This window comes from Neurospora tetraspora (assembly GCF_033439725.1).
Source record: "Neurospora tetraspora strain CBS 560.94 chromosome Unknown B0H65scaffold_4, whole genome shotgun sequence".
NCBI classification, from domain to species: Eukaryota; Fungi; Ascomycota; class Sordariomycetes; order Sordariales; family Sordariaceae; genus Neurospora; species Neurospora tetraspora.
Window position 1 is genome coordinate 4,263,087 of NW_026944386.1, and position 27,568 is coordinate 4,290,654.

The window sequence follows — 27,568 nt, forward strand, 5'->3', positions numbered from 1 at the left end:
CATATGGCGCTGTAAAATAGCGTACGTTAGCGGTTAGGCTCACCTGGCCCTGGCGGTTAGTTACCTGGGGCCGCTGAATGGGAGCTCGCTTAGCGAATTGTTTTACGACAATCCGGCGGGGATCAAAGAGGTGTTTTCCCGAGACGGGAGCACTGCCCGATTTTGTGGGTCCCCTCACTCAATTGGCACATGCCGGCACCATGCCATGGTCTAAATGGCATGAAGCCATGGCATGATGCCGACTCCCCTAGCGTCAACCCCAATGGTCAGCGATCGGCCTTTCTTTGTTTCTCCTGACTCGAAGCAGGAGTGATGATGCGCAAAGGCTTGGAGCCTCCGGGCCGCCCACGAAGCAGGATTGATGGGACGCAGAGGCTTGGAGCCTCCGGGCCGCCCATGTCATCAAGCTTTTACGATTTATGAGATACCCCCCAGCCCTGGTGTATGTGTTATTGTAGGACTTTCACCGAAAATCGCCATCATGGTTGTTTGCATATCTGTACGCGCGGAGTTTTCACGGTGTAGATCTCTTGACAATCCCTGGATTTAGCTCAGCGCCACTTGCTATCGTTACTGTCAGCTCTCAGAAGAGTGTAGCTTTAACCATCCGGTTACCGTACCCTCAACACCTAAAACATGTCATATGGTCGGGCGCTTCTCAAAGTCGAATCATGGCCCCCGAATCCCTTCAGTCCTTTTTATTCCATCACCTTGTGCGTCTGAGACAGTGTAATGAATGGTATGGCGATCTCTTAGGCTAGCAGTGGATGGTTGGGCGACAACTACATATGCAAGAACTAGGGGCATGAGGCCGGGATATACATAAGGCTGAACGTGTGGTCTCTTCTGGAAGAAGTTGGCGATCTCTGAACACGCCGAGAACCCATCCTTAGCGTCAAGGGTATCTCAACTTAATAGTCTCCATAGCGGTTGTCCTGAAATTGTCCACGATCGGACAGTCATTGGCTGTGATTATAACAAAACAGGTGGTCATCCAGGAACTCGGCAATACCCGTGATTTGAAATGGCCACCAGTGCCACCCATAGGTACAGAAGGTCGCCTCGCTTTCCTGTTAATTGCGCTCGAAGTCCCGTGCTAACAAGCTAGCCATCAGTGAAAGTCTTACCAAAAACTGACGTCCTAGTTGGACTTGTTAGGGCCAGCGTCAAGGTAGCGACGTGCTGAGCAATATGTATTACATTTTAGGTAGGTGGAAGGACAAGGGTATCGGGCAGTGGTCTTTGATGCCCGTTCGAAACCCAGGGTAGGACGCCTGCTTGAGTCGGGCCCTGTTCCCACCTTTGTAGATTGAGACGGCCTCGCGTTCAAGACAACGGCGGCATCTAGAGAGTACTACGTGATTGCAAATATATAAAGTGTTCATGAAGTCCGTCTAAAATATTTCCTTCACTCTCCAGTGATTCATCTTACCTCAACCCTTTACAGACAGTTTACGTTGTGTCTGTTGCGTTTAAAATGCCTCAATCAGCCGATACCAGCCCTGGCAATACGTCCCGTCATAGACAGATGCCTTTCGAGCCGGCCTGTGACTTCGAGCGAGAGGTATATCAGCAATGGCTTGCCGGTCCGCCTTCCTCGCAGCACACACAGCAGTTGGGTACACTCGGAAACCAAGAGCACGACTTCCGCAATAGTCAAGACGACTACCCGGCAAACGCGGCCATCGGCAGAATAGACTCAGGCATCGACGTAGGGGACGATCAGTCTTCCGCATCTCAAGAAGGGCCACACCCACAACAGGAGGTCGAGTCACAGCAGGAGCGCCCGTCGCATTCGGAATGCCCTAACCCAGAGGCATGCGAACTGTCCCCGGACATGTCCAGCACGATGCGCCGACTGTCAATCCCGCACAACTGCGTCTTTGCCGCAGCAAAGAAGGAGCTTGTTGATAAGGTGCGTACATGTGCTTTCACGAAGCATGATTCATCTCGAAGCAATCCAGTACCAGCAGCTAACAAAGTGTGTTTCCACTCCACAGGTCGTGCATGCAGTAATGGACAGTGTAGCCCCGCGCATGATGGAACTTCTTGAGGAGGAGCTACAAAGGAGAGCAACGCAGAAAAACAAACAGGAGGACGGGGAGTCTGAGAGGACAACTACAGGAGGCGAGTTTTCAAAATTGTAGATATGAAGGGAGCATAGCGGAGGAATCGCAAGTGCGTACCCCTCTTGGTAGTGTAGCATGCGGGGTCCTCTTGTGGATCGGAATTTCCGTTATTGCCCTGGGGGCGATGGCCTGTCTTTTGAGAGACTCTGTCTGGCGTTTAATGGGAGGTCAGGAGTAGGGGGCATTCGGTACCTTGGGCGGCGGTCTTCTGTCTTTTCTTCTTGTTCTTCCTTTTTTATCTCGAAAGCGACCAATGTCGTCATACGTTTTTTTTTTCAATAGTTTCCATAGTTTATTCCAACGTTTACACAGCATGTCCATCGCCGTTCAGGTTGATCCTCAGCAGCACCTCCCGGTGGTGATGCTAGCACATGATAACATGCGTTGTAGGGCAGACCCCTGTAATTGTTAGTAAATATAACACGCCATTGGCTGGACCCGGGACGCAAGTCTTGCCCCTGCCCTTCATGCCATCTCTTTTCCTAAGTGTTAAGGAAGCTGTCGTTGGGCTGCGAATTACCGCACTTACACTAACAAGCAGCGCTAGGGAAACTGTCTGCCTTGTGCATTCCCTAGGGCGGGACAAGGATGCGAACCTCATCCTTCCTCGTCGACAGCTGCACGTCGGGTTTCTTTTTCCTCGAAGGACAGGACTGGTCCTTCCTTTCATTCATCCACGTCCCATTTCTTCTAAGACGACCCAATCAGGCAGTCAGCCACATCAGCCATCCGAGACGCAAGCTTTTCCCTACTTTACTGTCCTCGTTCCGTTGCCACGGAATATACATCGATCCCGACAGCCTACCGACCTGTCGTTGTCGTACTTTCGTTACAGCTACAAACCGTCGCGGCGCGCGCACAAGCTCGTCCTTAAGCCATTAGCTCGCCCCCGAACATTGAAGCTACGTGCGCAACATCACACACAAAGGGAAGGAGAGGTGTGGTTAGAAATTTCGGTAAAGGATTAACCGGATTTAGGTACTATCTCTTGTAAGTTATAACACCCCGCTTTTTCCGGGAATGAACGGTGGCCAGTTGATGGGCGTCGTTTAGTGGTTGATCACCAAGGTGGGTTCAGCAAGCGAGCGGTTAAGTTGTTACTACTTCAACGTCTACAGCTATCTATTTCTTCCAACAAATTATTGGTGGCCCAGCCTACACAAATCGCCCACCACAAAAAAAAAAAAAAGACACCAAGAATGCAAGTACACCTCCGAAAGAGAAATCGTCATACCCGCGCAAACGCCATAGAAGACACCAGGGGCACACGTGGGTGAGTTGTGAGTAGGGAAAGACCGGGTGACGCAGGTTGAACGATGAAGAATGGACAGAAGCCAAAACGAGAACGACGGGAAAATAGGGTGGAAGTTCTATGCTACAGTGAGCCCCCATTCATGTGTTCTGAGGAGTGTTTGTGGGCTCTTGCTCGACATCGTCGCTTTCGTCTTCCATCCTCTCCAGTTCAGCCTCCAGCAAGGCCATCAGCTGATCAGAGACGTTGTCCATGGCCTTCTTGAGTATCTGAAGAAAACAACATCAGTATCGGTTCTTTGCTGACAGGAAAGGTCTGGTCATATACTAACCTCGTCAAAGGATGGCTTCTTGGCATCATCCTGTGACCCAGTGTCCCTGGGCTCAGTGTCATCAACGCCGGTGTTTTGAAATGTTGCATTGTTTTCCCGCGCTGTGTCTTGGTCGTGGGTAAGAGGCATCTTGTACAGCGGAGCATCCTGGTGATGGGTGACGGCAGGATATCCGTATACTAGAGACAAAGGCACACAGAATCCCATCTTGGATGCCGTCTCCCACTGTGCTGTCCTGACCTCATCGATTTTCAGGTGCAGCCAAATCGAAGAGACGTCGCAGGATGCAGGAGAAACATAAAGTTGTGCGGTTCCCGGAATCATGTCCGTTGGAGGGTCGTCACGATGGCCATTTCCGCTAGCTGGGACCTGATGGAAAGAAAATATTAGAGATTGGGCGTGAACCAGATTCTGGCACTGACTTTCGAAAATTTCGTGGCCGAAAAGTTTTGGAAGTTGGACTACTTACGTAGAAGAAGTGTCCCATGGTTATGGTAGATCACCTCGTGAAAAGTGTACGAGAAGACTGACTTGAAGGTTTGCGGAAAGAAGGATTGTTCTTGTGGTTCCCACAGGAGTGTCTAAAGCTTCAAGGATGAAGGATCGAGAGGATGAGGTTATAAAATGAGGGAAAGTATTTACCAGATCATCTGCCAGTAGGATTCGGTCGTTGAGACGAGGACACAAGAGGCCCTGGGTGCCTGGCAATATATATACTGAGGCCCTTTGAACAGAGCCCCTCACAGCCAATCCTGTAAGTGTTGTTGAACCATATCATACGTATGCTTAAAAGTGGCGGCCTAAAAGGTTATTGGTCGAGCATTTTCCATGGAATTACAGTCTTGGGGGTCTTAATCACCATTGAGCTGCATGGAATGACGGGTTGGGGCTACTGTATGTCAGTCTTGCTTCGTTCCCACCCGCTGGCCAAAGTGCTGTTCCGTCTTTCTGCACGGTATCCACCGCCTGCCCCTCTTGCATGCGGCTCTGGCAGGAAGGTAGGTACCCTCGGTACCGTATAGTCTTCCGAAAGTCGCAAAAGACCTTCCCTCTTTGAGCGCCGGGCAGGGAGCTGGCAGACTTAGACGAGTCGCTGTGCACCCGAAGGTGTGCACGTAATTAGAGTGATAGCGGATGTCGTCCGAGTTTTCGGTAATTGGCCAGATCCATTTGCTGAATGGTATATGCTGGCTGACTGGGCATACATCTGCCAGCTCCCTGCCCGGCGCTCAAGGAGGGAAGGTCTTGTACGACGTTCGCGAAATTATACGGTACGCAGGGGTCGAGCTTTTCGTTACAGGTGGTGCCTACCCCAACTACCTCATTCTTATAGCACATGTACACCTCTGCATGGATATAACTTGTTAGCGTGGTACAGCCAAGGCGCCAGCCAAGACACTAAGGGGCTACAAAAAACTAGGACTTCAATATAGCCAAAATGATAATTTATTGTATTAATAATCAATGGAATCTCCATTCGCCTCTATCACCTTTCTCATTCTTTCTGGCATCGAATGAGCCAACCTCAGAAGGAATTCCTCCGGAATAGCATCCTAGGCTTCTTGAATAGTCTCTCTCAATTTTTTGGGCGTCAAAAATTGAATGTCGTAATTCAACTCCATGAGTGACTTCATCCAAGGCCAAACGTTCTCGATCGGTGCCAAATCCGGAGAGTAGGCTGGAAATCTTCTCTGGCTTAATGGAATAATTCCCATTAATTCCATTGCTCTTTGAGTCTCCTTTGCCTTATGGGAAGGGGCGTTATCTTGTTGGAAAACGACGCCCGGGTGTTCGCGGCAAAAGGCAGCGACCATAGGAAGGATGAAGAAAATGTATTTGTGAGCCGTGACTCCGCCAAACTCCTTTTCCCAAATGAAACAGGGCCCTTTTCTCCATCCGGCGAAAGATCCCCAAAGTATCCATCCATGAGGCTTTCTCTTTGCTAAAGCAAAGTCTTTTGGATCATCATCCGGATCCAAAGTTACCCATTGTTTCCACATTGGATCATTGGTTGCCCAAGTCTCATCAGAGACAAGTGCATCTTCCCAATCTTCTGGACGAGGGCGAAGACGGATCATTTCTTGACACCATTCCACTCTTTCTCTTTTATTGGCATTGGTTCTCTTTATCCTTCTCATTCTTGGCTTTCTTTGGAAACCAATGGAGTGAAGTGCCTTCGCGAGAGCTCCGGGGCCGGTAGAGAGGTGGAGAGGGAGGTAAAGGGGAAGGTCACTCCACGAGATGAATTTGCGAGCTCTATCCGCTCTCATCCATTCTCGGAGTTCATTCTTTTGAGGTGTCCTAAGGAGTGCTTTTTTCTCCTTTCTCTTTTGGGGAGTAACGGAGCTGATGCAGGCGAATTGGACCTGCCGGAGTGTGAAGCCGGTCTCGAGAGAGATTTGTGCATAACTCTTGCCGCCATATCGAAGGGATTGGACTTGGAGCCTTTCATCTCGAGATAGTTGAGATGCATTCTTTTTAGGGGTAGAAGGAGGGGTTAGAAGGTCGATAATAGCAATGCCTCGAGACATGGTGATGAATGAGAAGAGATAGGATGAATTGGCTGCTCAGGCAACAACCGGCTCACAGAAGTCCTACTTTTAAAAGGAAAGTATTTCGCTACAGAAACTACTAGAAAAGATACCTCTTAGTCATCATTAGTAACCTCGGAGATTCCGTTGCCACCTTAGAAATAAGGCTTTGCCACCCCCAGAATGATCTGCCAAGTACCAAGCTAACAAGTTATATCCATGCAGAGGTGTACAGTATACAGCGAGCAGCAGGGCTCCGTTGGACAAAACGCAGGTATGTATCTGCAACAACCAACATAGTGCGGTCTTCGTTGAATTATCTTCCATCCCGATAATTGTCCTCTACCCTCTCAAGGGCGTTCACGCGATGCTAACAAGGTTCTGGTCCCTGGACCAAATCATGTGCGAAACCGGAAACCAGCACCAGGGTGGTTGACGGACGACGTCTAATAAGTTTTCAACCATGTTAAGATATTGTGTTAACAGGGAAGTCTCGAGCTTCCTGCCAAAACAACGTCAAGGTCATTGTAACTACGTTACACACAGTTCCAGCGATACAGCGCCAACTGCTTGTCGGTCATGCTCTCCTCGTTGAAAAGTTGTGGCCTTGGAGATGCCCTTGTCTATCTTGGGTGTACATCTGTAGTTCCTGGCAAAACGGGTAACGGTGCGCCGCAGTCCGTTCACACTTTAGCCCGTTGACAAGAGTGAGCGATGACTTAAAAAAACTCAAGGAATCTAAAATGGCGCGCCTGCACATGCGCTCGTGGACTTGTGTCGTGCGCCATCGCAGCCTTTACATTTCAGGTCGTGGTGTTGCTACTTCTTCGGGGTAAATCGTAGCGGGGCGGGCTTCTCTTACTGGAATTTGCGAACGCCAGGCGTCGAGCTACGCTGCCAGTGGGCTTCAAGCTGGCTTCATGCTTGGCTTCACGCCTGGCTTTAAGCCTGGCTTCACGCCGTGCATAAATACCTGCATGTGAACACCTAGGAAGCCAGGGCCCAGGCTCGCCCAGGACATAATTCTTGAGACTCACAAGGTTTTTACCCCCTGCAACCGCCCAAGTAAAACTACCTACTAACAGAAGAAGGCCATGCTTCAATAAATTCGAGAAAACACCACGAATAGATGGATGAATCACCCAAAACATTGCAGCAATGTAAAGAGACGAAGGGCGGTTTCATTTCGCGTTAACAATAAGTAAGAATGGTTGACTTTCATGATGTTCTTGGAGATTTTGGTGATGTTGGCTGAGTCTCAACAATTCTGTCAGGGACGAGCCAGGACAGTGCCTAGTGCCAATGGTTGGCGCCAGCCGCTACGCTAAGAGTTGTTGACATAATGCAATGCCACGTTGCGGCGGGGCCATCAACCATGCTCAGCTGATTGAACATCGACTGTGGGCACGGCCTTTCTCTTCCTCGTCTATAAACCACCGCAGACTTCACCGAAAACTGAATGTTGACGACTACACCTTCAGCCTTGTCCTTAATCGGTAAACTGCATCCTAACCAGTCATATTTGGATAACCGTCTTTCGTCCCCGGTGCCGGCCACCCCGGGCTCGAAGCCTGGATGCCGGAATGAGACGCTAGTACTATGCATGGTTTGATTCCAAGCTCAACGCCAACTGGGGGTAGGATGGGTCAGCGATTCGACGTTCACGATTGGTATCATGGCCGCAGTGAAGCTCAAGGCCGGGCGTGTTGCGGCGTGCGGCTCCAGCCCTTCTCTATTCTGCTCTGGATGTGGTTCCGTGCGATACGTCCCTCACCCTGGATAAGTAAGAAGGCCATAAGGCACCGCTTGGTTGAACGTATCGAGTCTATCAGGATTCTTGCGACTCAACTATCTGCCTCTCCCCCTCCCGGACACTGAGTGATTAGTTTTGAACTCATCGTCACGCAATCACGAATACCTCTCATGCCCCTTTCGAGGTACCTGCTCTAACTCATCGTCAGCAATCCACCTATTCTTTCACTGATCAATAACACTTGGGAGCCCCGACAATACAGCAGCATCTTCGAGCACACGAGCATCATGCTGCCGCCGAATCAAAACCCACATCATGGTGGAAATCCCCAGCAGCCCTCGTCCACATCGTCCAACATACCTGTACGACCTGCCCGTCATCGAGTCCCAGCTGGTGCAAACCATTTCCACGCCGTCAACTCAATGCCCGTCCAGGAAAGCCAGGATCTCAACCAGCCTGGAGCTCAACGTACCATGAACCCGATGCACCTTCAGAACCCTGACCAGTCCACTGCCAATTTCTATGAGACCGCCAGCACTATGCTCCAGGGCTTTTGTCAGAATAGCAACAACGAGCTGCCGACGAGCCCACCGCCGCTTCCAGTTTTCAACCGGTCCTCTGGAATGCCGGTCAACTCATTCAACTCAGATTTCGCTCAACCTTATGTCCATAATTCAGCTCACGGCCAAGCGGGTTTTGTTCAGCAGGGCAGTCCTTCGGGGATAGTTCACCCGGACTATGGACCGTGGACAGCACATGCAGTTGGGACGAACCCCGCCCTGGGACTTGGAGGCCCGCACCCGTTCAATCCGGCGTTTGCTTCACCCACAGTAGGGCTTTTCCCCTCTGGTTGGCAGTCCATGAGCGCTGAGCCGGCCATGGTCAGCAAAGGCCGGCCGAGACAGCCCGGGAGACATGGAGGGTCAATACCACCGTCGGACCGCTGGACGAAGGAAGTAAACGATAGACTCTTGCCTTTGAAGGAGCAAAAGAAAAGCCATAAAGAGATCGTCAAGACGCTGAAGACCGAATTCCCGTTCCTGGACGACCTGAACGAGAACATTCTTGCGAAGAGGATTGCTAGCCTCCGTGAAGCCGCCGCTGACCCGATCGTGAGTGCCATAACGGGTCAACATTGCTTCGAAGTACTCGGTGTCATGACGCTAACAGCCAATTCTTCCACAACAGAAACTGGACAAGTCGATCAACAGACTCATGCCCGCCGCAATCCCACTGGTAGCGAGCGAGTTCTTCAAGTTGGCCGAAGAGCATGGCTTCTCCGAGAATGTTAACCGCAAGCGGGAGGACATCGAGATCAGGATGAGGGCATGGTACAAGGCAATGGTGCAGTCGCTGATCCTGGACATGAAGAGGGAGATGAGGGCTTAGGCATGAACTCGGCCGAATCTCAACGGGGACCGCACAACTCTCGTGCGCGCGTCGAATATCCGTTCACGTGGTGCTAAGTCTGGAATATGACAAAGCACTGCGCAGAACCAAGGTCCTGCGCGCGACAAGCCCAGAATCGCCTTTCTCGGTGGCCGACGATTTCCAAGGCTGTCCAACATGCCCATACTTTGGCGAACTCACAGCGCCAGCCTCTCAACTCCGGCACGTTGACAGCGACATGCTCGCACTGGCCTGTCAGCTTCATTTTCTACTAAATGTCGCCGATGACCCATACACATTTAGCTGGCTTCCTGGAATGGAAGAACCCAGCAAACAATTGTCAAGTGACGATTGTATCATCAACTACAACTCAAGGAGTACGGATCTCACGAGCTTACACAAAAGGAACATAGGAGAACTCGGGTGAACATATTTGCTGGAATATTGTAGATGTTTCTCCCGTGATGTGGAGAAACATCATTTTGTTTTGTACCGTCTCGACACATTATTTGTCAAGTCCCCTTCCCCACCACCTGCCACTCCCCTCGACTTCCCCGGATACCCCTGACTGCTTGAACTGGATATCTCCAGCTCCTTCACTCTTTTCTATCCCCAAAACACACTGGCTTGTACGTATTTGCTATGGAGGAAGCCTCCCATGCCACTGTGAAGGATTTCTTTGGTTTATAGACCTCACTTCAATACAAGCGTCGCTCCTTGCTGTCACGATTACCCTCAGAGTTAGCTGCTCATTTACAGTCCTGACTACCTAGGCTGGTGTATCTACCTCAAGAGACACCGGTTGTTGACGACACCCTCAATACAAACTTTACACTCTTTTGTTGCCTCAATGGTGTGTTGCAAGTTGGGCAAGATGCACCGTCTCTCTAATCAAAGGCCTCTTTCGCTGTGGCTAAATTCCACCTTCATGTTCAACATTCTATTTAGTTGAAACGATGGGCATATGTGTGCCAGTACTTCTTTGCCAAAGAGATCTTATAGATCCATTGCGTGCAAAGCCATCACAGAATGACAAACAATTTGCGTGGGATAGGCTTCCTGTCAGCTCAGGACCTGGAAGTAGAAAAACAAAAAGTCCTTGAAATCTTCTACCTAGGGTCCCGCATGATGCGCCTGTCGTTGAGAAAAGCTTATGGAGACGTTCCATCTGGCCCACCGATCCCGCTTGTTTCCCCACCTCAGACCTCAACTTGTGAGGGGACGCTATGGGTTAGCGTTTGAGTGCTAGTGCATGGCACCTTACAGCGGGATAGCGGTATTTTGTTAACAGACGTTTGCCCGCCCGCCTGCCCGCTCTCCAACCAGAGCCAAAGAGACGGGAGTGCGTATTGTCGCTCATCACAATTCAAATGTTCAACAGAAAATTTTTCTTCCACTTCCTTATAAAACGCGAAGTGCTGTGTGATCCAGTGTTAATGCGCCATAGTGTAAGAATACCTAGCCACTGGAAGCTTAGAAAGAGTGGACGGTGTGAATAGTGACAGGACGTGATCCCCGGGCCTGTAGATGCTGAATCGGCGTGATAGTGTACCCATTTCGAAAGAACCGTGATCCAGTTGATGAGGGAAGAAAGACCGCAAAAATGACGGTCGGTGCAACTGTACTCACTGACCGCCCGTTCCTTCCTCTCCAGCCTGCTACACCCGATGTGGTAGGTACGTACCGTACCCTCCAGGGCATGAGGCTCAGTGACAGCGGCTGTGTTTGGTTCTACCAAGGACCGGAACGGATTCCGTACGGACATGCACGATGCAGCCGGCCAGTAATGGTCGGTAACCATTGTGATTGGTCACCAGACCACCTGTGCATCGCATTACATCGCTCGCTCTTATATCAACTGGCTCCTCCCTCATTTTTGTCCACTCTCTTCTTCGGTCTTTCTCTCTTGTCCCTTTTCCTTCCGGCCATTTTCTCGAGTTCTTTCCACCTTACCCCATCTTCTCTCTCTACATTGGTCGTTGACCTCACCCCCCTTCCTTCCTCGTTCTTCTTGGTTACTTCTCTCTTTCGTTGATGTCTTTTTGCTCTATGTCTCCTTCCTCACTTCTTTCTTTCTCATTGCCTCTTCCCTGACTGTCCCTTCCTTTTTCGTCTGTTTTTCGGAATCATACCTTACTTGCACCCTAAAATGATACCCATTCCCCGATCCTTCTCTCCTGCCCCTACAACTCGTCCGAGTACCCGCCGTCCCAAAGCATTCTACCTTCCTCCAATTGTGTATTGGCGACACACGAAGAAATGGCCGCTACACACATAGCCGACTGAACGTTCAACATCCACGCATCGGTCACCTTCCAGGCACTTTGCCACGGCACAGCTATCCCGAAAGCTTCATCACAAAGGCGCGCTAGGTACGTTCATGCAAGAGACTTCAGCCCAGATCATGTTCACGGACGAGCAGAGGTAATGAAGGCGTACAAGTGGTCAACTAATTTTCTGCCTTTGTTTATCTGAACGAACGTTGAGAGATGAGTGCTGAAACGTCGGGTACGGGGTTAAGGATGATGAGTGGGGGAATACATGATGTTTGAGAGGAGACATGCGTTGCGAACTGGACAATTCGAGAGAAACTAGAAAAAAAGGAAGAAAAAAACAAATAAAAGGAAAAGGAAAGGAGGTGACAGCAGGCATATTCGTAAAGGACAGAGAAACTGACGGGGAACAGGGGAAACAGAGATGGAAGGAGCGAGAAAAGAACAGTCAGAGCCTGTTGCCGACCAAAGGCCCTGCTAACAGTGAGTCGGTATGCGCCTCAGAGCGACGAGCCCTTACGAATTTAGAGGTATGTTGACTCCCCGCTCATTTTGGCTTCCAATTCCCCTACCCCGGTTGGCATCAAGTTTGGGAACATTCGAACTCAGCGGGCGTCCTGCCACCGTGTTCCTCTCTTGCTGCTCGTCGGTCATGGTGACTCGATGAAACTTCTTGGGCTCGTCGCTCGTCTGAGGCCTGCTTCCTACCTCATTCAAAATGGGCGGCTCTTCATCCGCCTTGTCACTCTCCGTGCCAGGTGAGTCAAGCTCGTCGTTTTGCCCAGAGTTGCCTTCGGACTTGATGCCAGGCTTGATGTTTACATCCTGGACAGCACCACTGGCTTCGCTCGCAGCGTCCAGCTTGTCCAGTCTGTCCAGTTCCGCCTCTAGCAATGCCATCAGGCGATCGGAGGTTTTGGTCATGACCTTGCTGAGCGTCTGTAGGAGCCACATTTCCGGGCGTTAGTAACCCAGTCTTTAGAGGTAAGGCATAGGTAGTTGTGCGAACTGTTCGGCACTCACCTTTGCAAAATCGCGTCCGCAAGCCGGGAACGGCTCTAGGTCGGATGGGATGTCTTGATTGTTACGCTCGGCGTTTTGGCTCATGTTCTTTGCCATCAGATGTCCAGGCACCTTGACTTGCACATGACCGTCGCTGTGAACCAGCTTCGAGCCAGATCCGCCATTGTCAACCGGGCAAGAAGGTTGCAGCTGATCCAAGAGTAAGTGCGGTTGGTACATGGTGTTTCCTGGATAATGCCACAATGGTTGAAGCATTTCAGTCGGCTGTGGCTCCATGCCGCGAGTGTAGGGGTTGGCCCAGGTGTAGTTCAACGTAGCCTGGGTTAGAGGCTGCGCCGGAATCATGACAGGGACAGCGTACATGCCCTGCATGTGCGCTCCCGGAAAGACAGCCATCAGAGGCCCCGGTACTACACCGGTTGCTTGTCGGTGTTGGCCATGACTGTATTCTTGGAAGCAAGCGTCAGAGGAATCGTGGCGCCTTGCTGATAGAAAGGGACAACAATCGGCCGGGTCGGCATTGTCGTGGTGCTGCTGATGGCTTTGGTGATGCTGAGGATCCATGGTATTGAAAAAAAGAAAGAAAATTGAGCTCTAGGGCAAATCAGAGAGTTGCCAAAGTGACCGTTCTGAGTGCTTCCGGTGGTAAACTTAAGAAAGGATTAATGCTGACAGAAGATGGATACCTTCAAACAGATATCCCCGGGACACGTACGGCTTTAAACTGTTGCTCGGGGGGCAAGATGTCCATGCGCCGCATTTTCGCAGTGTTAGGCAATTACAGTTGCAGCAGATACCTTGGGGCAAGCCGGCCCGTAGTCGTGGTGTCATCGCCGACGCCAACCCAACCGCCCACTGTAATGGATCACAATGGCTTCCAAGCCGCAAAACTTCCCGTCGTTCCTCTTTGCCAGTCTCCATAGGTATATTGAAGGCGTGACTTCCAAGGGATTCGGTGAGCATTCCCTGTGGTCAAGCGACCAATGTTGCATTTGAAGCTCAAACCCGGGACACACACCGGAATTTGTTTTTGCCTCGTGTGTCTTGTCGTCAAGACCATCAAAGGAGCATGACCGGCTCAACTTAACCAAAAAAACGCCGAATTGCCGGGGCTTGACGCCAAACTTGATGCCGGCTTCCATCTCAGGCATGATGCCATGCAGAATACTGACTTCGGGCCTGACGTTTCAGTGGCTGGTAATCCCCTGTCCTGCCTGCGCCGATCACCGTTCACAGGCTGCCGGGGCATATTCCGCAGCCACTGAGCGACTTTCACAGAGGAGGCGCTCGGCGCAGCTGTTGAAGGAAGGAAGGAAGTTGCGACGCCCAAAGCAAAAACGCAGGGGGACAGAAGCAAGCCCGCTTGAAGCCAGTTGACGAACTTTGGACGTTGTGGCTTTTTGTCCGAGTTTTCATCAATTTGTTACAACACAGCACTGGTAATCCCTGCCACCGCCTGAAGGGAGAAGTACAGGCGGTCCGATATTTGCACAAGTTATGTGCAGATGGAAACAATCCTCAACAAAGTACACATAGTGGTTCGCTCCTGGAAAGGAAAGTGATAGGGCTTCTGGTCTTGAGCGACACCGGTTACCAAGTACCTTAGGGGGAAAAGGAACCTGCCCTCACCAGCACGTACGTACCTGTTCTGTCCCAAAATCCTTCTCGCTCCATGCGAACATGCATCGTCTGAGGCTTGGTTCTAGCTTGGGTTAGTTACGGTTTTCGGTGAGGACGGAAGTCATCAAGCCAGGTGGTATCAAGTTCAGTGGTGGAAGTTGCCATGGCCATTGACGGCAAGAGGAAACCGCAATACCTTTCAGGTGCCAAGAAATCCCCGTACTCCCACTGTTCTGATCACAGCCAGAGCGAAGCGGCTTCTGACCAAGCTTGCTACCACGCAACAACTGAAGTCAGTCAATGTGGATTTGCGAATAACGTACCCAGAGGTAGCTACCTTGGGGAACAACATCTCGAGCTTTTCTCATTCATCGATACCTCTGCAAAATGGTTGAATGTGGCTTGGCGTCCGCCATGCGTCAAATCGTAACGCCACGGCAGGAACCCACTCTTAGCTTGTCCGATCGATATACCGGTACCAGCGATTTCCCCTAACATATAACCGGCAGGCCCCCCAACCAACATTTGGTATGTATCTCTTGCTTCCTTCATCGCATTCTGCCGCCTTTACCTCAAAGCCTGCCTATATATAACACAATACCGAAGGATCTCGGGAAATCCGACTTTTTAAACTACTGCTTTTAGGGCAGGACATGCCCGGTAGCTGTAGATTGACATGTATGTAAGTTAAGCAATATGGTAATGTGTTGGGCCGCCGCCACCTGGTAAGGTTGGCTGGCACTTGGCCCACTTTCACTTCCAGACCACACCAGTATTTTTTCCTTCTTTCTTTCTCTTCCCGTAGCGCTTTCTTTCTGAATCATCCACAATATCATCACTTCTTTCTTTGATTCAGCGGATCGCTTCCCACATAATGTTTCTGAGCGGAGGACTATCAGGCCGAGCGCATATGCTGGTGTATGTTGGCTGACTGGACTTTGCGTATGCCCTGTCCTGCCCTCCCCAGCCAGTTAAATAGTTTTTTTACAAAGTCGGATTTCCCGAGATTCTTCGGTACCCTTTGAAGGTCTCTCATAACGGCTAATATTTCCGGCCGGTACCAGCAACAATAATCACACCATCCCATTTCACTTTTCACCCAAAAGTCCTCGTCTCCAGACCTATCCGGCCAAGCCACATCCTCGTCTTATTTTGACTTGAACAAAGGGCAACCAGTCTCCATGTCTTACAATCACACCACCGGCGCCGCCTCCTCTGCGGAGGCTTCTCTTATCGAGTCTGCTGTAAGTACCAAACGCCCCGTCCAGCGCATCTCCCTTGCTAACCTACAGCCAAATTGCAGGCTATGCGTATGCGTGTAGACGGAGTTCTGGAAGCGGCAGAACCGGCGCTTGGACCTATAGTCCAAAAACTAAAGAGACAGGTACGTAACCCAGGTTTTCGTCAATGCACCGGTCTTTTCCACTTTTTCCCTATTCATCATTTCGCTCTCTGTTATCTCCTCTTCATCTATCCGTACATCATCCCCCATCGGCCGCTCGATTTACTGCTTTTGCACCCGGTCTAACATTTCTATGCGTTGCATCAGCCAAATAATCTGGACACCGCGATAGGGAATATCATGCCGATGGCCCTTGAGATTGTCATTCAGAGCATTTCTGAAGAACAGCGCTCCCCCTTCAACCCAACCAAAGAGACTGTTAAGGCACTGAAGGGATATATTGCTTTGTGGTTCAAGCGGAAAGTCTTGCTGGAAGAAATGAGTTCAGACGCAAAGTAGACGGCCACGGACGCGGCGGCCGGATGTTGATTTTGCTCCGCTTTTGTCTTCCTGTTCTTGTTGTCTTTTTTGGTTCATGTTTCGTTTTCCTTGGTTGGTGTTCTTTCCCGATGATGTTTTTCACATATTTCTGCACCACGTTGCTTTTACAGCAACCCCCCTTCACTTTGTTTTGAACGGTCATCATGGCTGCAAGTGTATGCCTGATGGTACAGAACGTATTCACAGAACACATACACACGGCAATCTCTCTCTCTCGCTCCCCTCAAAGTAGATAGTCGTGACTTTGAATAGACAAAGTCGATAAAACAAAAGCGACAGACTCATGGCCAACAGATTATGCGACATTCATACTTTCCTGGTGCGTCGCCGAAATACTGTACAGGGGACACTGCAGTGGACTCCAGCACGGCACGTCGTGCAAAGCACCTTACACTGGACCCGACCTGCACGTCTGACAGCACTCAGGCCTCGAAGTTGGTGCCAGGGCACAAACGGGTCGTGTGACCCATCGAATAGAAATCATAGAGCGTTAATCTGGTCATTAGGAAATTTCGTGACATCTTCGTCAATGCTGACTTTGAGTGTGTCCATGGTTCATTCCGACAACCGCCGTTGGTTTATCACCTCGTCCACCTTCTGTTGTACTTGCCTGTTTTCGGCCCAGGAATTGAAACGCCGACGCCTGGATGCGATTTCGCAGCAGGGCGCTGTTTCTCGGGGGCTTCTCTGGGAAACCCTTTCCCCCACCCCTGCCCGAGAGTCCAGAAAAGGCAACTTGACGGCCAGTTGAGACTTTTGATTGGACACGCTAGTGTCTTGGCGAATGCCGATCAAGGCCCCGCTGTCATGTCAACAGAACGGCGGGGTCATCATCACTGGTGACAGAGGTGGTCGCAAGTTGACAGTAACTGGTGCTGATACCCTATTTATCTACACGAACACCTGTGTTTACAAGAACTGCTCCGCGAAATTGGATATCTTGCCAATCTTCTTCCCAACAACACTATCAAGATGGACACCTGAAGACCTGCTCAATACCTACCAAGGTCGTACTGGCCACGACAGTGTGCCGATATTGCCATTCAACCAGAGACGAAAGACCATAAAACCCGATGAACCTCCTCCGTAAGAAACATGACAGCACACTAGAACGAAGCCCATTGACAACGTTGACTGGTGTTACTACCATGCTGCAGTGTATTTTCGAAAAACTCAAAGTCGGCATCGCGATGTCCTGTTGTCGAGACTGAGGGTTGCTAGCGCCTCATCCGTCTCCTCAACATCCTCGACGAGTTCGTTCTCCCTGCTTAACCTCTCCAGTTCTTCCTGGAGAAGTGCAATGAGACGTCCAGACGCCCTGCTCATCGCCCTGTTCAAAATCTAGTGAAAGAAAAATCAGTCTTACGCACTCAAGTTCCATGCAATGTGGGGTAGTAACCTACTTCTCCAAAATCCCGTTCCTCTCTTGCCGAATGTGTCTCCTCCTGGATTTCGTTATGGTCCGTCGTCCTGCTGTTCTTCCGTAGTGTCGTGTTAAGCTCTGGGTTCGGTTCGTTGGTGAAGAAGATCTCCGTCGGTTTTTGAGTGAACATCTGCCATCGTTGGCTGTGGTCCATTTGGACATCGAATGGGTTGAGAAGATGACCTGGCTGCTGTTCCGCTGAGATTGGTACCGTTGTTCGCGCTGTCGTCCAGGCAGTTTCGCCCTGGGCACTAGTCCATTGATTCCATGAATTCATGTGCTGTCTCTGGGAACATTTTGTATGATCGTTGTAGGTGTGGTTCATCGAGAATGCGCTCGTGGGATCGTTCGTTATGTGATCAGGCGGGATCACCCCAGGCGCGGTGGTGTCAAATCCGGGGTGAAGTCCCACGTAGGCGTGCTGGGGGTGATTGAAGAGCATAGACGACGGTTCTTCTGAGGACTCTGTTGGGAAACTAAACTGGCCACAACTCCACGAGCTGGGTGGTGTTGAATGGAGCTCGTCGTCCATCGTAAAGTAATGCTTGCTGAACAATGAAGATAGCAGAAAATGGTCCCTGGTCTGATCTGGCCTCACAACAAGCGGCGGGATTCTGTGCTTATAAGCGGTTGAGATAAGAGTATCGCGATGGCTTCACGCGCCACTTGTTCTCAGACTGGAAAACTGACCTCACCGAGAATTGCCAACATCTTTCATTGGTTGAAAATGACGCTTTGTTTAGCCTTGTACTTTGGTACCCGTACCAGCAGGTGAAAGCATGTCAATGGTTGGGCCACATGTAATCCACGACGGCTTACTCCGGTTGCACATTCTTAAACAAGAGCGCCGTACGGACGGCTTCAGCTACCGACGCGCACTACCGGTCCCAGAGATTCCCATCACGATGATCATGATGGCTTCTTTGGCAGAATCTGGAGGTATTCCTTACCGCCACGGTTGCCAAGAAACGGGCTTCATGCAGGCTCCATGCTGGATTCGAGCCAGCTTCGTGCCAGGCGTCGTGACAGGCTTCACGCTAGGCTCAACGCCGGGGCGCTAGGTAGACACCCGAGTGGTGGAACACGAGGGATAAGACAGCTTTCTTGCAGCAATCCAGCGAATCAAAGGACTGCTCTAAGAGATGCACTCGGGGATCATCGAAATCTTTTGGATTGCCGTGGCTTTTTCAATTGTGGATGAACATGTCCACCGTCCGTCGATGAAGTCGAATCATTTTCTTGTTCGAAACTCGGCGATTCATCACCACCACACATTCAATGGTGCGCAGCCTTCTCGCCCATGTATGTGATCCCGGGCGGCTTCAAGCCTGCCTCAATCCCGTCTCGGTGAAGCTCATACTATGGCCTGAGGTCAACAAATCTTGATTCTCAGTGGTGGTTACAGAGGCGGATCGTGAGGCATACCAGATACGTACCTTTATTTGACGATAGCGTCATCTATCCACCAGGGGAGACCAAGGACTCAAATGAAACGCAATCCATCATGGTTTTGCTGTTCTGCTGTCCCTTCCGCACTCGCCATTGACCTGTTCGTTCCCCCGTTCACCTTTACGTTCTCCATGATCTTGCCCGCCCGCACATAGGGAACCGGCTCTCTGGTTTGGCAAGTCGCGCCTTTGCTCCTCGAGGGCGAGCTCGACCTTTCTCTCGGACATCAGAAGACCACAACCCATTTCACGACGACCTTCAACGTCCGAATTGTCTCGTTCAGAAAGACCTTAGCTGCCAGTCACGATCTCGCCCAATCTTCTACCCGACCTTGTTCCCACCTCAATTGACCTGACCTCGTTCCCAGCTCAATTGGTGTGCGGAAAGACAAGGTGCAGCTGATATATATGCTGGATGACACCGCCGTCGTGCCCAGCCACATCTCGTCCGATCTTGAACCCAACAATTATCTCCAACTCTTCTTAAGTTTGGAAAGTGACGACACAGCTCAGCAAACTGTTCGATCATCGCGTTGTGTCCGACCGCGTCATACAACATGATGCCAACCCATCATACTTATCAACCTGGCGCGCCTGGAGGGCCAGCCAACATCTTCCGTCAAGCCTCTCCACCGGCTACATCAACTCCGGCATCTGGTCCCTCAATGCTCAGGGCGTCTCATGGCCAAGCTGCTTACCAACCGCAACACTTCTTCAACGGTGGTGGCAACAACTACTCCCAACAACCGCAAAGTCGTCTACAGACCACCACCCCCGGCACCGAATGTCTTGACGAACGCCCATCCGCCATGGACGGCTGATCCACAACAAGCATCCGCCCAGTTGGGACCGTATCCGGGAAATTTCCCAGTCGCTGCCGCTGCAGGAATGTCCTGGCAAGGTGCGGGCGGAGCGGCCCCCATGGTGCATGGGATGTGGCCCACGGCTCCCGGCATCCTCACGGCCACCCAGCGCCCAGGCCCGGTACCTCAGCAAACCGGGAGGAGCAGGTGTCAAGAGTGGACTCCGATCGAGGTACAGTGGCTCTTGACCCTCAAAGGGCAAAAGATGACCCACCCCAAGATTGCTGAATTTCTTTCGGACATGTTCAACGTCGAAAGAACCCATCACATGGTGACCAAGAAGCTGGCGGCGCTGAGGAAAGAAGCCGTCAAGGCCAACGTGAGTTGAACCTAACACAACCCCAAGAACGAATACCTACCTTACCCACGCAAAGGCCCTGATTTACAGCGCTTGTTTGGCCCCACCTGCACTCCACTCCCGTCCCGCCCGTTCCCGTCCCCTGGCGTTCCATCTGATTGCTAGCCTCGCTAGCGCAGCACCGCTAACCGTTGTCTTGGCATTTCCCCGAACAGGTGTACGAACAGTCCATCAACAACGTCTTGCCTCGGTCCATCGACATCCTTTTCGAGGAACTGACCGCCGAGATGGGCGTTCCCTTCGTCCCTAGCAAGGAACGCAGGGAAAACCTCTTGCGGTACTTGAAAACCTTTTTCTCCGGCGTCATTCTTGACAGCCAGAAAGCCGCGGCGGGCGCGGGCGCGATGGGATCTCACCATGAACAAGCCCAATTCTGACGAGTCTACCGTAGGAACATTGGATGGCATGAGGGTGATGCCCGAGACTACCTATCGGCGTATAGGACCTCGGATGGTATTTGGAGCGACGGAGTTATATGGGCTAGATGAAACGCGCTATACGCGCGATGGGCGGTCCCACGGACGGACCTACGGCGATCTCATTGATTCATTTGCGATGGTGTTGTCTGGCGACTTATAAAAGCCGGTACACCTTTTTCTGGAGGGTTTGCTAAAGAGGTTATTCGAAAACGACTGCAAGCATAAAGGACGGACTGGGTTGGGCGTTTCCCATTGACAAGTAAAACAATTGAATTTTGTATACCACCTTCTGTGGCTCGTTCCTTTTGTCTATAATGTGCGTTGCCCTTTGTATTTACCAATGCTCTGACTTGTTAAAGTATCGATACTGGTGTCTTTAGCTTCTGTAAATGTGGCAGTCCCTAGTACTGTTCTTTCCCTCCTCATGTTAATCCATACTATCAATTTCCTAAATCGGTTTCCAGCTCATCTCATGTCAGTTCAAGTCCAACACGCACACACATGCTCCAAAAGAAACACAGAAAAACAATGGAAGAAAAAAAAACCTCTGAAAAAAGAGAAGAGAGGGCGACGATGCAATGGCGCGCGTCTAGGACGTCCGGGTTGCCGAGTCCGTCCAAGAAAAGCCTGTATAAAGTTCTCATGCGTCAAGATCGCATGTTGTCAGCTTTGCTTGACGACGTACACTCGACTGCTGCATTTTGTGCAGGTTGTGCCCACGAAGCACGCAGGCCCTGGGTTGGCCTCCCGAGAGTTCCTGCATCGGCCGATCACACCAAACTGATCTTGCCTGTCACGCAAACACTTTCTGGTGAATCGCAGACGCACAGTGCCACCCATCACGGGAGGAGACGCTCGAAAAGTTTCGCTGATTGTTGTTCCTGACGCCGTTGGTGCGGTAAGCTTGTACGTTTGGTGTGCGTGATCCTGCAGTGGCTTGCCTGGCCATCTCGTAATCAGAGAACAGAAGGAGCGAACAAGCCTGCAAGCATTTCTGCCAACGCAGGGGCATCCGTGCAGCGCTTTGAGCCATCACTACCTACATGCATCGATGATGCAGGAAAACCGTGCATGGCATGAAGCGTGGAGCTAAGCTATCCTACTGGAAGGTGCAGCCTGCTTGGGCGGGGTATTTAAGATCGGTTTCTCGGCCTGTAAATGATTCCTGGGATTCTTCCCTCTACATCATCCTTTTATCTACCAATCAAAGCCATGATTTTGCCATCACAATAACCGAGCCATACTTTTTCTTCTTTGGACCTACCTCTAGTCTAGGCAGAACTAGCAATGATTGACTGACTTTGTGTTTGTACTCTCCAAGTCCGTTTCGACAGCAGCATGCCCTCAGGTTCGGTTGTCAGATTGTTGTCATTTCGAAAGATGGCACCAAATTGGGAATGGCCTCCGTAGTTCCAACCTCTAGACAATTGCCCCATATTTGATCATCTGGCCCTGCTTGAAGCTACATTATTGTGGGCTGGTTTTGGGGGTGCATCCCGGTGGCACAGCAATGCCATGACGGCAACAAAGATGTTTCATAAGAGATTCTCGGGATGTTGTCCGGATGGACGTAGGACCGGGGATTATCGGCACTTTTGTTTAGGTGATGTCTGGTGATGAATGCAACGCAAACGTTGTGCGTGCCCGAAGAGGTGACGGAGAGCGAAGCCTCTCCTTCATTTTTGAGTGATGCATGTGTCCGCAGAAGGATCGATGCGGAACCTAGGCGTTACCACAAGTCCACAACCCACCATGTATTTTCCAAGTGAAACCGATGGAAAGAAAAACATCGCCCAAGTCGACGACGAGTGATCCCTGTTTCAGACACGCAGACACGGCAGAGACTGGGTACGTACCTCAAGCGGGTTGCCCCTCGCACACTGCAGGGCGCTGTGCCCGGCGGCCTCCATTCTACCTACATACGCAACGCCCACATGGCATTGGCTAATGCTCATACCCTACACTACTGTATGTATCTCGAATCCGTGGGTTTGGCATCCAGATTCGACTTGCTCGACTTCTTGGCAGGGGACTTGGGCTACCCTGGTTACGTGCTATGGGGATGGATGCTCTGTACTACCGCAGGGAAGAGAGAGCATGATAAGCGGTCTTGTCGAAGCATTTAAGTGCGCGATGCAGGAATGCATCGATTGCAATATGTCAGCGACAAATTCAGTGAAATGTTGAAGTTTTGGGTGGGACGTGTCACATGTCGGCAAACATCAGAACAAAGCTGAAACAAGACTTCCACGTTGGCCAATCCACAGGGCTTAAACTAGCTGTTGTTGGTAAAAACAGATCAATTTCGGTGTGATGTGGGTTACATTTTCTGAATGAACGACACATGGGACGGGAGCCAGAGCGGACGGCGCCCTACTGGGCCTTGTCCTGGCGAACCTGGTTAAGCAGGTGTGGAGGGCGATTACCTCCTGTCAAGACTAGGACGACGAGGTAGTGTGTGGTAGTTCCACGAAAGACCTCGAGGAAGCAAACACAGGGCCCACCACACACGATGGTGACCTTGGTTCATAACCACACCTGCATTTTCTTCCCTCTTTCCGTTCCTCTCAAGTTGCCCAATCTCGCTGGATAGGTACAGGTACGCACTTAAAAGATCCGCCCACCAAGGTGTTTAAAGCCCACGAAGCATGGCTTCAAGCAAGAAGACAAGGATGCCGCCGACCTAATCCAGACACCGATGGGTCGGATACCTACCTTTGAGCAGCTCGGAGTGTTGGGTTTGGTGCTGGGTGGCGCCGCTTCCACTATCCCGCCAGTCTTGTGTTTCTTACAATCTTCGACACCGTGTGCGCGAGCTCCTCTGCCTCACACCCCTGTCCGTGGTCTCCGGTACAAGCGCGCTAACGGTAAATGAGTGAAAGGATGGCAATGGAAATGCGACACCTTCTGCTTCTGCAGGCGTTGACTACTTTGACGATCACCCCGCCTCAACTGTCTTTATCTTCTGCCAAGTGATGTGACCGTATCGATGTTGCTGTCTCCAGACGTCGATGCCGTCGCAATCAGTTCCCTACTATTCTCTGTCCCTACGTTGAGGTTGGAATAAAGTTAAGCTCACGATCTGCGTATCCGTTCCACTGCTCCACTGAATGTTAGCGTCGCTTCCCGTCGACAGGCATTAAAATAGTGCACTGGCGAGACTGCCTATCCAGACAAGAGTTCGTCAATGACGTCAAACGCCAATTGCAACTTGCGGACTGCACTCCTTATTCTTGATTGATGATCCAGGTTCAGTCGATGGCCATTGTTCCGTATAGGAGTGCTTGGAGGTAAATCATCTGTTCAGTCCTTCCGCCCCACTCTTTGTCACACTCATGGCAAAATATGAGGTGGATCACGAATGATGGGAATGATGTAGATTGAGGGATCCAGCTTACTGAGGCTGGAAGGGATCGCCAGCTATATAGAGCTGGCGATACAAAGAGGAGGAAGGTCTGCAAAGGAGGGGATTCTGGGAAGTGCCAGAACCGCTGTCAAAGGGGCCTGCAGGGCAAAGGACTAGCGGTCTGTGCAGCAAACGCCCAGAATCTTCTCACACACCCCCACAGACCTGAAATAGGAAATCTATGTACATGTAAACAATCAAATATCCTCCTTCTTTTTGGTGTTGAGCCAGGGGATATCCCTTCTGGTTAAGCCCAGCATCTTTACAAATTTTCCATGCTTATCCGCCTTGAGGCCTTTCGTCAGGCCATCGGCTACCATATCAGTACCGGGAATGTGAATAACCTCAAACCTTTTCTGTTCTATCTGTTCTGTGACCCACTTTAGCCGTATATCAATGCAGCGGTTCCTTCCAGGGGTTCTGAGCGCTGTTGCTCTTGCGTTGGCACTGTCTGTAAAGAGGATACGCTGTGGTTGTGCCATGCCCAGTTCCTCCAGCATTTGTGACACCCAGTCAGCTGATCTAGCTGCTGGCACAAGGTTTGTGAATTCTGCTTCTGTTGTACTTAGTGTAACGAAGGCTTGCTTCTTTGACTTCCAGAATACTGGCCCAGTCGTGACAAATACAATATGGCCGGCTGTGCTGTGCCTTGTCTCGATATCATCAGCATATGAGGCATCTGCGTATGTCCTGAAATTGAGGTCTGGTTGCCGTGGAAACGACAGGCCTCCCAGTAGTAATCCCAGATCTGAGTTGTCTACCAGGTATCTGAAGAGATGACGCATCACGTAGTCGTGCCTGTCTGTCGGTTTGGCGTTGCCTTCGCATAGTTTATTGACTGTGAATGTGATATCTGGTCTACTGCCCATCGAGGTGTAGTTGAGTGATCCTGTCTTCTTGATGTATAGTTTCTGAATCTCTGCCATTTCGATAGCTGGACTGGCACCCCCATAGATCTTGTAACTTGGTGGCCATGGAGTGTTGGCGCCTTTCAAGCCATCATATTCGAACTTCTTGATAATTGCTTGTACATATCGCTGTTGTGACACAAACACCGTGCGTTCTTTTCTGTTACGAACAATATCATAGCCAAGGAACGTTCTGACCTCGCCCATCGACTTCAGCTTAAACCTGGATTTCAGCTGGTTGGCGATATTTTCAACGTCCTCATTTCTTGGTGCTGCAATAAGGAGATCATCGACGTAGAGTATGATCAATGCTCTTCTTCCTTTGTTGATGAAGAGACAGGCATCTGTGCCTAGTGCCAAGAAGCCCAGGTTTATCAGGATGGGATTTATGGTGTTAAACCAGTATAGAGGACTCCGTCTCAACCCATATAGAGCTCTACGTAGCAAGCACACCAGTTCAGAATATTTGTTTAGTCCAGATGGGACAGGTAGGGACGTCTTAGCTAGTCCTGTTGGTTGTTCGACGTAATATCTTTTCCCTTCTGGAATGGGGGCATTAAGAAATGCTGTATTGAAGTCGAATTGTTGACATTCCAGATCGTGAATGGCCATATAAACCAGAAAGATTCGAAGGCTCGTACTATTGGCTACTGCAGCATAAACGTCTTCGATATTCCATGAATCTTCCTGTTCTTTGTTGCCACAAGCTACCCATCTGGCTCTGGCCTCATGCTCTTGTGTAAGAAGGTTGAATTTCTCGTCATATACCCATTTTCCGGGTAGAACATCCATATCAGGGGTTTTCTGTACCAGAGTCCACACTCGTTGGTCTTCCAGTGCTTTCACCTGCTTTTGCATGGCTGGAAGCCAATATGTACTGAAATTCGGGAGCTTCTTGGCTTGTCTGTAGTTCTTGGGGATATCTCTTTCAATGTTGATACGTGTATTGATTTCTTTTAGTGCTTTCATTGCTGTAAAGCAATAGGTAGGTGGTGGTCTCGTCAAACGGTTTGGTTCCATCGTTCCATGGTAGAGCAATGGTTTATTGACGATTGGTTTACCCAGTTCGTCGGTTATTTGTTCATCACCGTACTTGTATCCTTCTGGCTTCCTGGCTTTAGATCTCCTTGGACGACCTTCGCATACCTCTGGGGGAACAGAGTTATCCCTCACGGTAACAGCCGTGGGCTCTGAAGAGGGTTGGTCTTTTGAAAGAGGAACCAGGGGAGTTAGGGGTGCTTGTGAGGGAGCTGGAGAAGCCGGGTTAGCTGGTGGCAGTCGGGGAGGTGGAACTGGAGATGCCGGTGGTGCTGGAGATGCCAGCGGACCTGGAGATTTTGGCGGCATAGGCTGGAGCTCCATGGGGTTCTGGAGAGGTTTAAAGGTTGATGGAGACATAAACCTCTTGAATAGATTTGGCATTCTGAGACTGCCTCGTGGAGTAGGGGTAGAAGTCGCGTTATCCACGTCTCCCATACTTGCGTCTTCTGATTCCGAGAATTTGCTGGATTCGCTAGGGGAGCGTGATTTGGATTTGTTGAGCGGGCTGTCTTTTGGTGGGATGGGATCCTCCTCATCCAAGTCATCAAGGTCCATTGTCTGCTCCTCCTCTTGCTCCTCCTCTTGCTCCTCCTCCTCGATAGACGGTAATGGCTGGTCTTGTTGGTTCTGGAGTTCTTGAATCAATGGTGTTGAAAATGGCACTGGTGTTGAGGATGGGGTTTGGTAGTAACGCGGTATCTCGAGGACCGCAGGGGGAAGCTTGGGTTGAGGCCGTTGTTCACCTTCTACCGGCTGCGCTTCTGTTGACCGTCGCGTTATACCCGTCACCCTAATTATCACCTCCTTCTCTTGCTCCGCCACGTCTTCTATCTCTTGAACGCTGTGATCTTCGAAGACTACCGTGTGTTGAGGCTCATCCTCTCTTTCTTTATCCTCGTTTTCCTTTTCCACGAACTTGACTGCGCTCGCTCGGATTATCTCGTGAGATTCGGGGGCGTATAGCCAGTAAATGCGGCCGTGTTCGTCACCGTAATTGAGAAGGTGGGCTTTGCGCGCTCGCGGGGTAAATTTGTCGCCTTGCTCGCGTTTTTGGGGTTTGATGTAATAGTAGGCGGTACACCAGTATTTTCGCAAGTGTTTGAGGTATGGCTTCTTTTGGTCTTTTGGTGAATTAGCGTGAGTATGAAGAAGTTCATGGGGACTCATCTTGTCGTTGTCTTTATTCGCTTTGGTTGGTAGGAGATTCATGACTCTGACGGCGGCGTCCATCACAAACGGCCATAGAACTATGGGAATCTTGTTCTCTTGGATGACTGTTCTGGTCTTTGTCATGATGAGCCGGCCAGTCAGTTCGGCTGGGCCATTCATCCATGGTGTGTGCGGTGTCGTTTTCCAGATTTCAACACCTTCTTGCTTTGCCCATTTATCGAGCTTACTGTTCTTGAACTCTGTTGTTGCCAGTCCAAACTCTGGCCCTCCATCGAGGCCAATGATACAGACCTTCAGACCAGTCTGAAGTTCTACGAACTTCTTCCATTCGACTAGTGCTTTGAAGGCATCGCCTTTGTTGACAACGAAACGAAACCATCTGTGAGCTGTTGCCATACAGGTGAAGTGAACCACGTATTTGACGCCCATATGGCCTGGTTGGTTATGG

At 50.6% G+C, this 27,568-nt stretch overlaps 7 protein-coding genes across 7 annotated transcripts; 5 read left to right on the top strand and 2 right to left on the bottom strand.

The window, feature by feature from the left end:
• Window positions 1-1,421: 1,421 nt before the first annotated feature.
• Window positions 1,422-2,455, top strand: B0H65DRAFT_539851 (uncharacterized protein). Its single transcript, XM_062829128.1, has 2 exons — window positions 1,422-1,915; window positions 2,001-2,455. Exons 1-2 carry the CDS (start codon window positions 1,478-1,480, stop codon window positions 2,145-2,147), a joined length of 585 nt encoding a protein of 194 aa, XP_062682232.1. The 5' UTR covers window positions 1,422-1,477; the 3' UTR covers window positions 2,148-2,455.
• A 6,479-nt stretch (window positions 2,456-8,934) lies between these two features.
• B0H65DRAFT_407777 (uncharacterized protein) lies at window positions 8,935-9,370 on the top strand (the record flags this gene model as incomplete). The annotated part of the gene is made up of 2 exons (XM_062823817.1): window positions 8,935-9,108; window positions 9,185-9,370. Coding segments are annotated over 2 exons (360 nt in total), but the record flags the coding sequence as incomplete, so codon positions are not given.
• A 168-nt stretch (window positions 9,371-9,538) lies between these two features.
• Window positions 9,539-10,581, top strand: B0H65DRAFT_467169 (uncharacterized protein). Its single transcript, XM_062826896.1, has one exon. The coding sequence runs from the start codon at window positions 9,850-9,852 to the stop codon at window positions 10,156-10,158; it is 309 nt and encodes a 102-aa protein (XP_062682234.1). The 5' UTR covers window positions 9,539-9,849; the 3' UTR covers window positions 10,159-10,581.
• A 1,674-nt stretch (window positions 10,582-12,255) lies between these two features.
• B0H65DRAFT_408854 (uncharacterized protein) lies at window positions 12,256-13,116 on the bottom strand (the record flags this gene model as incomplete). Its single annotated transcript, XM_062823823.1, has 2 exons — window positions 12,256-12,597; window positions 12,682-13,116. Coding segments are annotated over 2 exons (777 nt in total), but the record flags the coding sequence as incomplete, so codon positions are not given.
• Window positions 13,117-15,470: 2,354 nt separating this feature from the next.
• B0H65DRAFT_467173 (uncharacterized protein) lies at window positions 15,471-16,495 on the top strand. The gene is made up of 3 exons (XM_062826897.1): window positions 15,471-15,545; window positions 15,605-15,685; window positions 15,851-16,495. Exons 1-3 carry the CDS (start codon window positions 15,483-15,485, stop codon window positions 16,040-16,042), a joined length of 336 nt encoding a protein of 111 aa, XP_062682236.1. The 5' UTR covers window positions 15,471-15,482; the 3' UTR covers window positions 16,043-16,495.
• A 449-nt stretch (window positions 16,496-16,944) lies between these two features.
• On the bottom strand, window positions 16,945-18,126 carry B0H65DRAFT_589209 (uncharacterized protein). Its single transcript, XM_062831021.1, has 2 exons — window positions 17,488-18,126; window positions 16,945-17,425 (listed from the first exon to the last, which is right to left on the bottom strand). The coding sequence occupies exons 1-2, from the start codon at window positions 18,037-18,039 to the stop codon at window positions 17,258-17,260; spliced, it is 720 nt and encodes a 239-aa protein (XP_062682237.1). The 5' UTR covers window positions 18,040-18,126; the 3' UTR covers window positions 16,945-17,257.
• Window positions 18,127-19,419: 1,293 nt separating this feature from the next.
• Window positions 19,420-20,674, top strand: B0H65DRAFT_210543 (uncharacterized protein). Its single transcript, XM_062821926.1, has 2 exons — window positions 19,420-20,137; window positions 20,332-20,674. The coding sequence occupies exons 1-2, from the start codon at window positions 19,637-19,639 to the stop codon at window positions 20,551-20,553; spliced, it is 723 nt and encodes a 240-aa protein (XP_062682238.1). The 5' UTR covers window positions 19,420-19,636; the 3' UTR covers window positions 20,554-20,674.
• The last annotated feature ends 6,894 nt before the right edge of the window (window positions 20,675-27,568 follow it).

Coding starts and splice junctions, on each gene's coding strand:
- B0H65DRAFT_539851 (XM_062829128.1), top strand. CDS start 1,478: ATGCCTCAATCAGCCGATACCAGCCCTGGCAATACGTCCCGTCATAGA. Junction 1,916..2,000: donor AGAAGGAGCTTGTTGATAAG/GTGCGTACATGT, acceptor TCCACTCCACAG/GTCGTGCATGCAGTAATGGA.
- B0H65DRAFT_467169 (XM_062826896.1), top strand. CDS start 9,850: ATGTGGAGAAACATCATTTTGTTTTGTACCGTCTCGACACATTATTTG.
- B0H65DRAFT_467173 (XM_062826897.1), top strand. CDS start 15,483: ATGTCTTACAATCACACCACCGGCGCCGCCTCCTCTGCGGAGGCTTCT. Junction 15,546..15,604: donor CTTCTCTTATCGAGTCTGCT/GTAAGTACCAAA, acceptor GCCAAATTGCAG/GCTATGCGTATGCGTGTAGA. Junction 15,686..15,850: donor TCCAAAAACTAAAGAGACAG/GTACGTAACCCA, acceptor GCGTTGCATCAG/CCAAATAATCTGGACACCGC.
- B0H65DRAFT_589209 (XM_062831021.1), bottom strand. CDS start 18,039: ATGGACGACGAGCTCCATTCAACACCACCCAGCTCGTGGAGTTGTGGC. Junction 17,426..17,487: donor AGGAACGGGATTTTGGAGAA/GTAGGTTACTAC, acceptor TTCTTTCACTAG/ATTTTGAACAGGGCGATGAG.
- B0H65DRAFT_210543 (XM_062821926.1), top strand. CDS start 19,637: ATGGCCAAGCTGCTTACCAACCGCAACACTTCTTCAACGGTGGTGGCA. Junction 20,138..20,331: donor AAGAAGCCGTCAAGGCCAAC/GTGAGTTGAACC, acceptor TTCCCCGAACAG/GTGTACGAACAGTCCATCAA.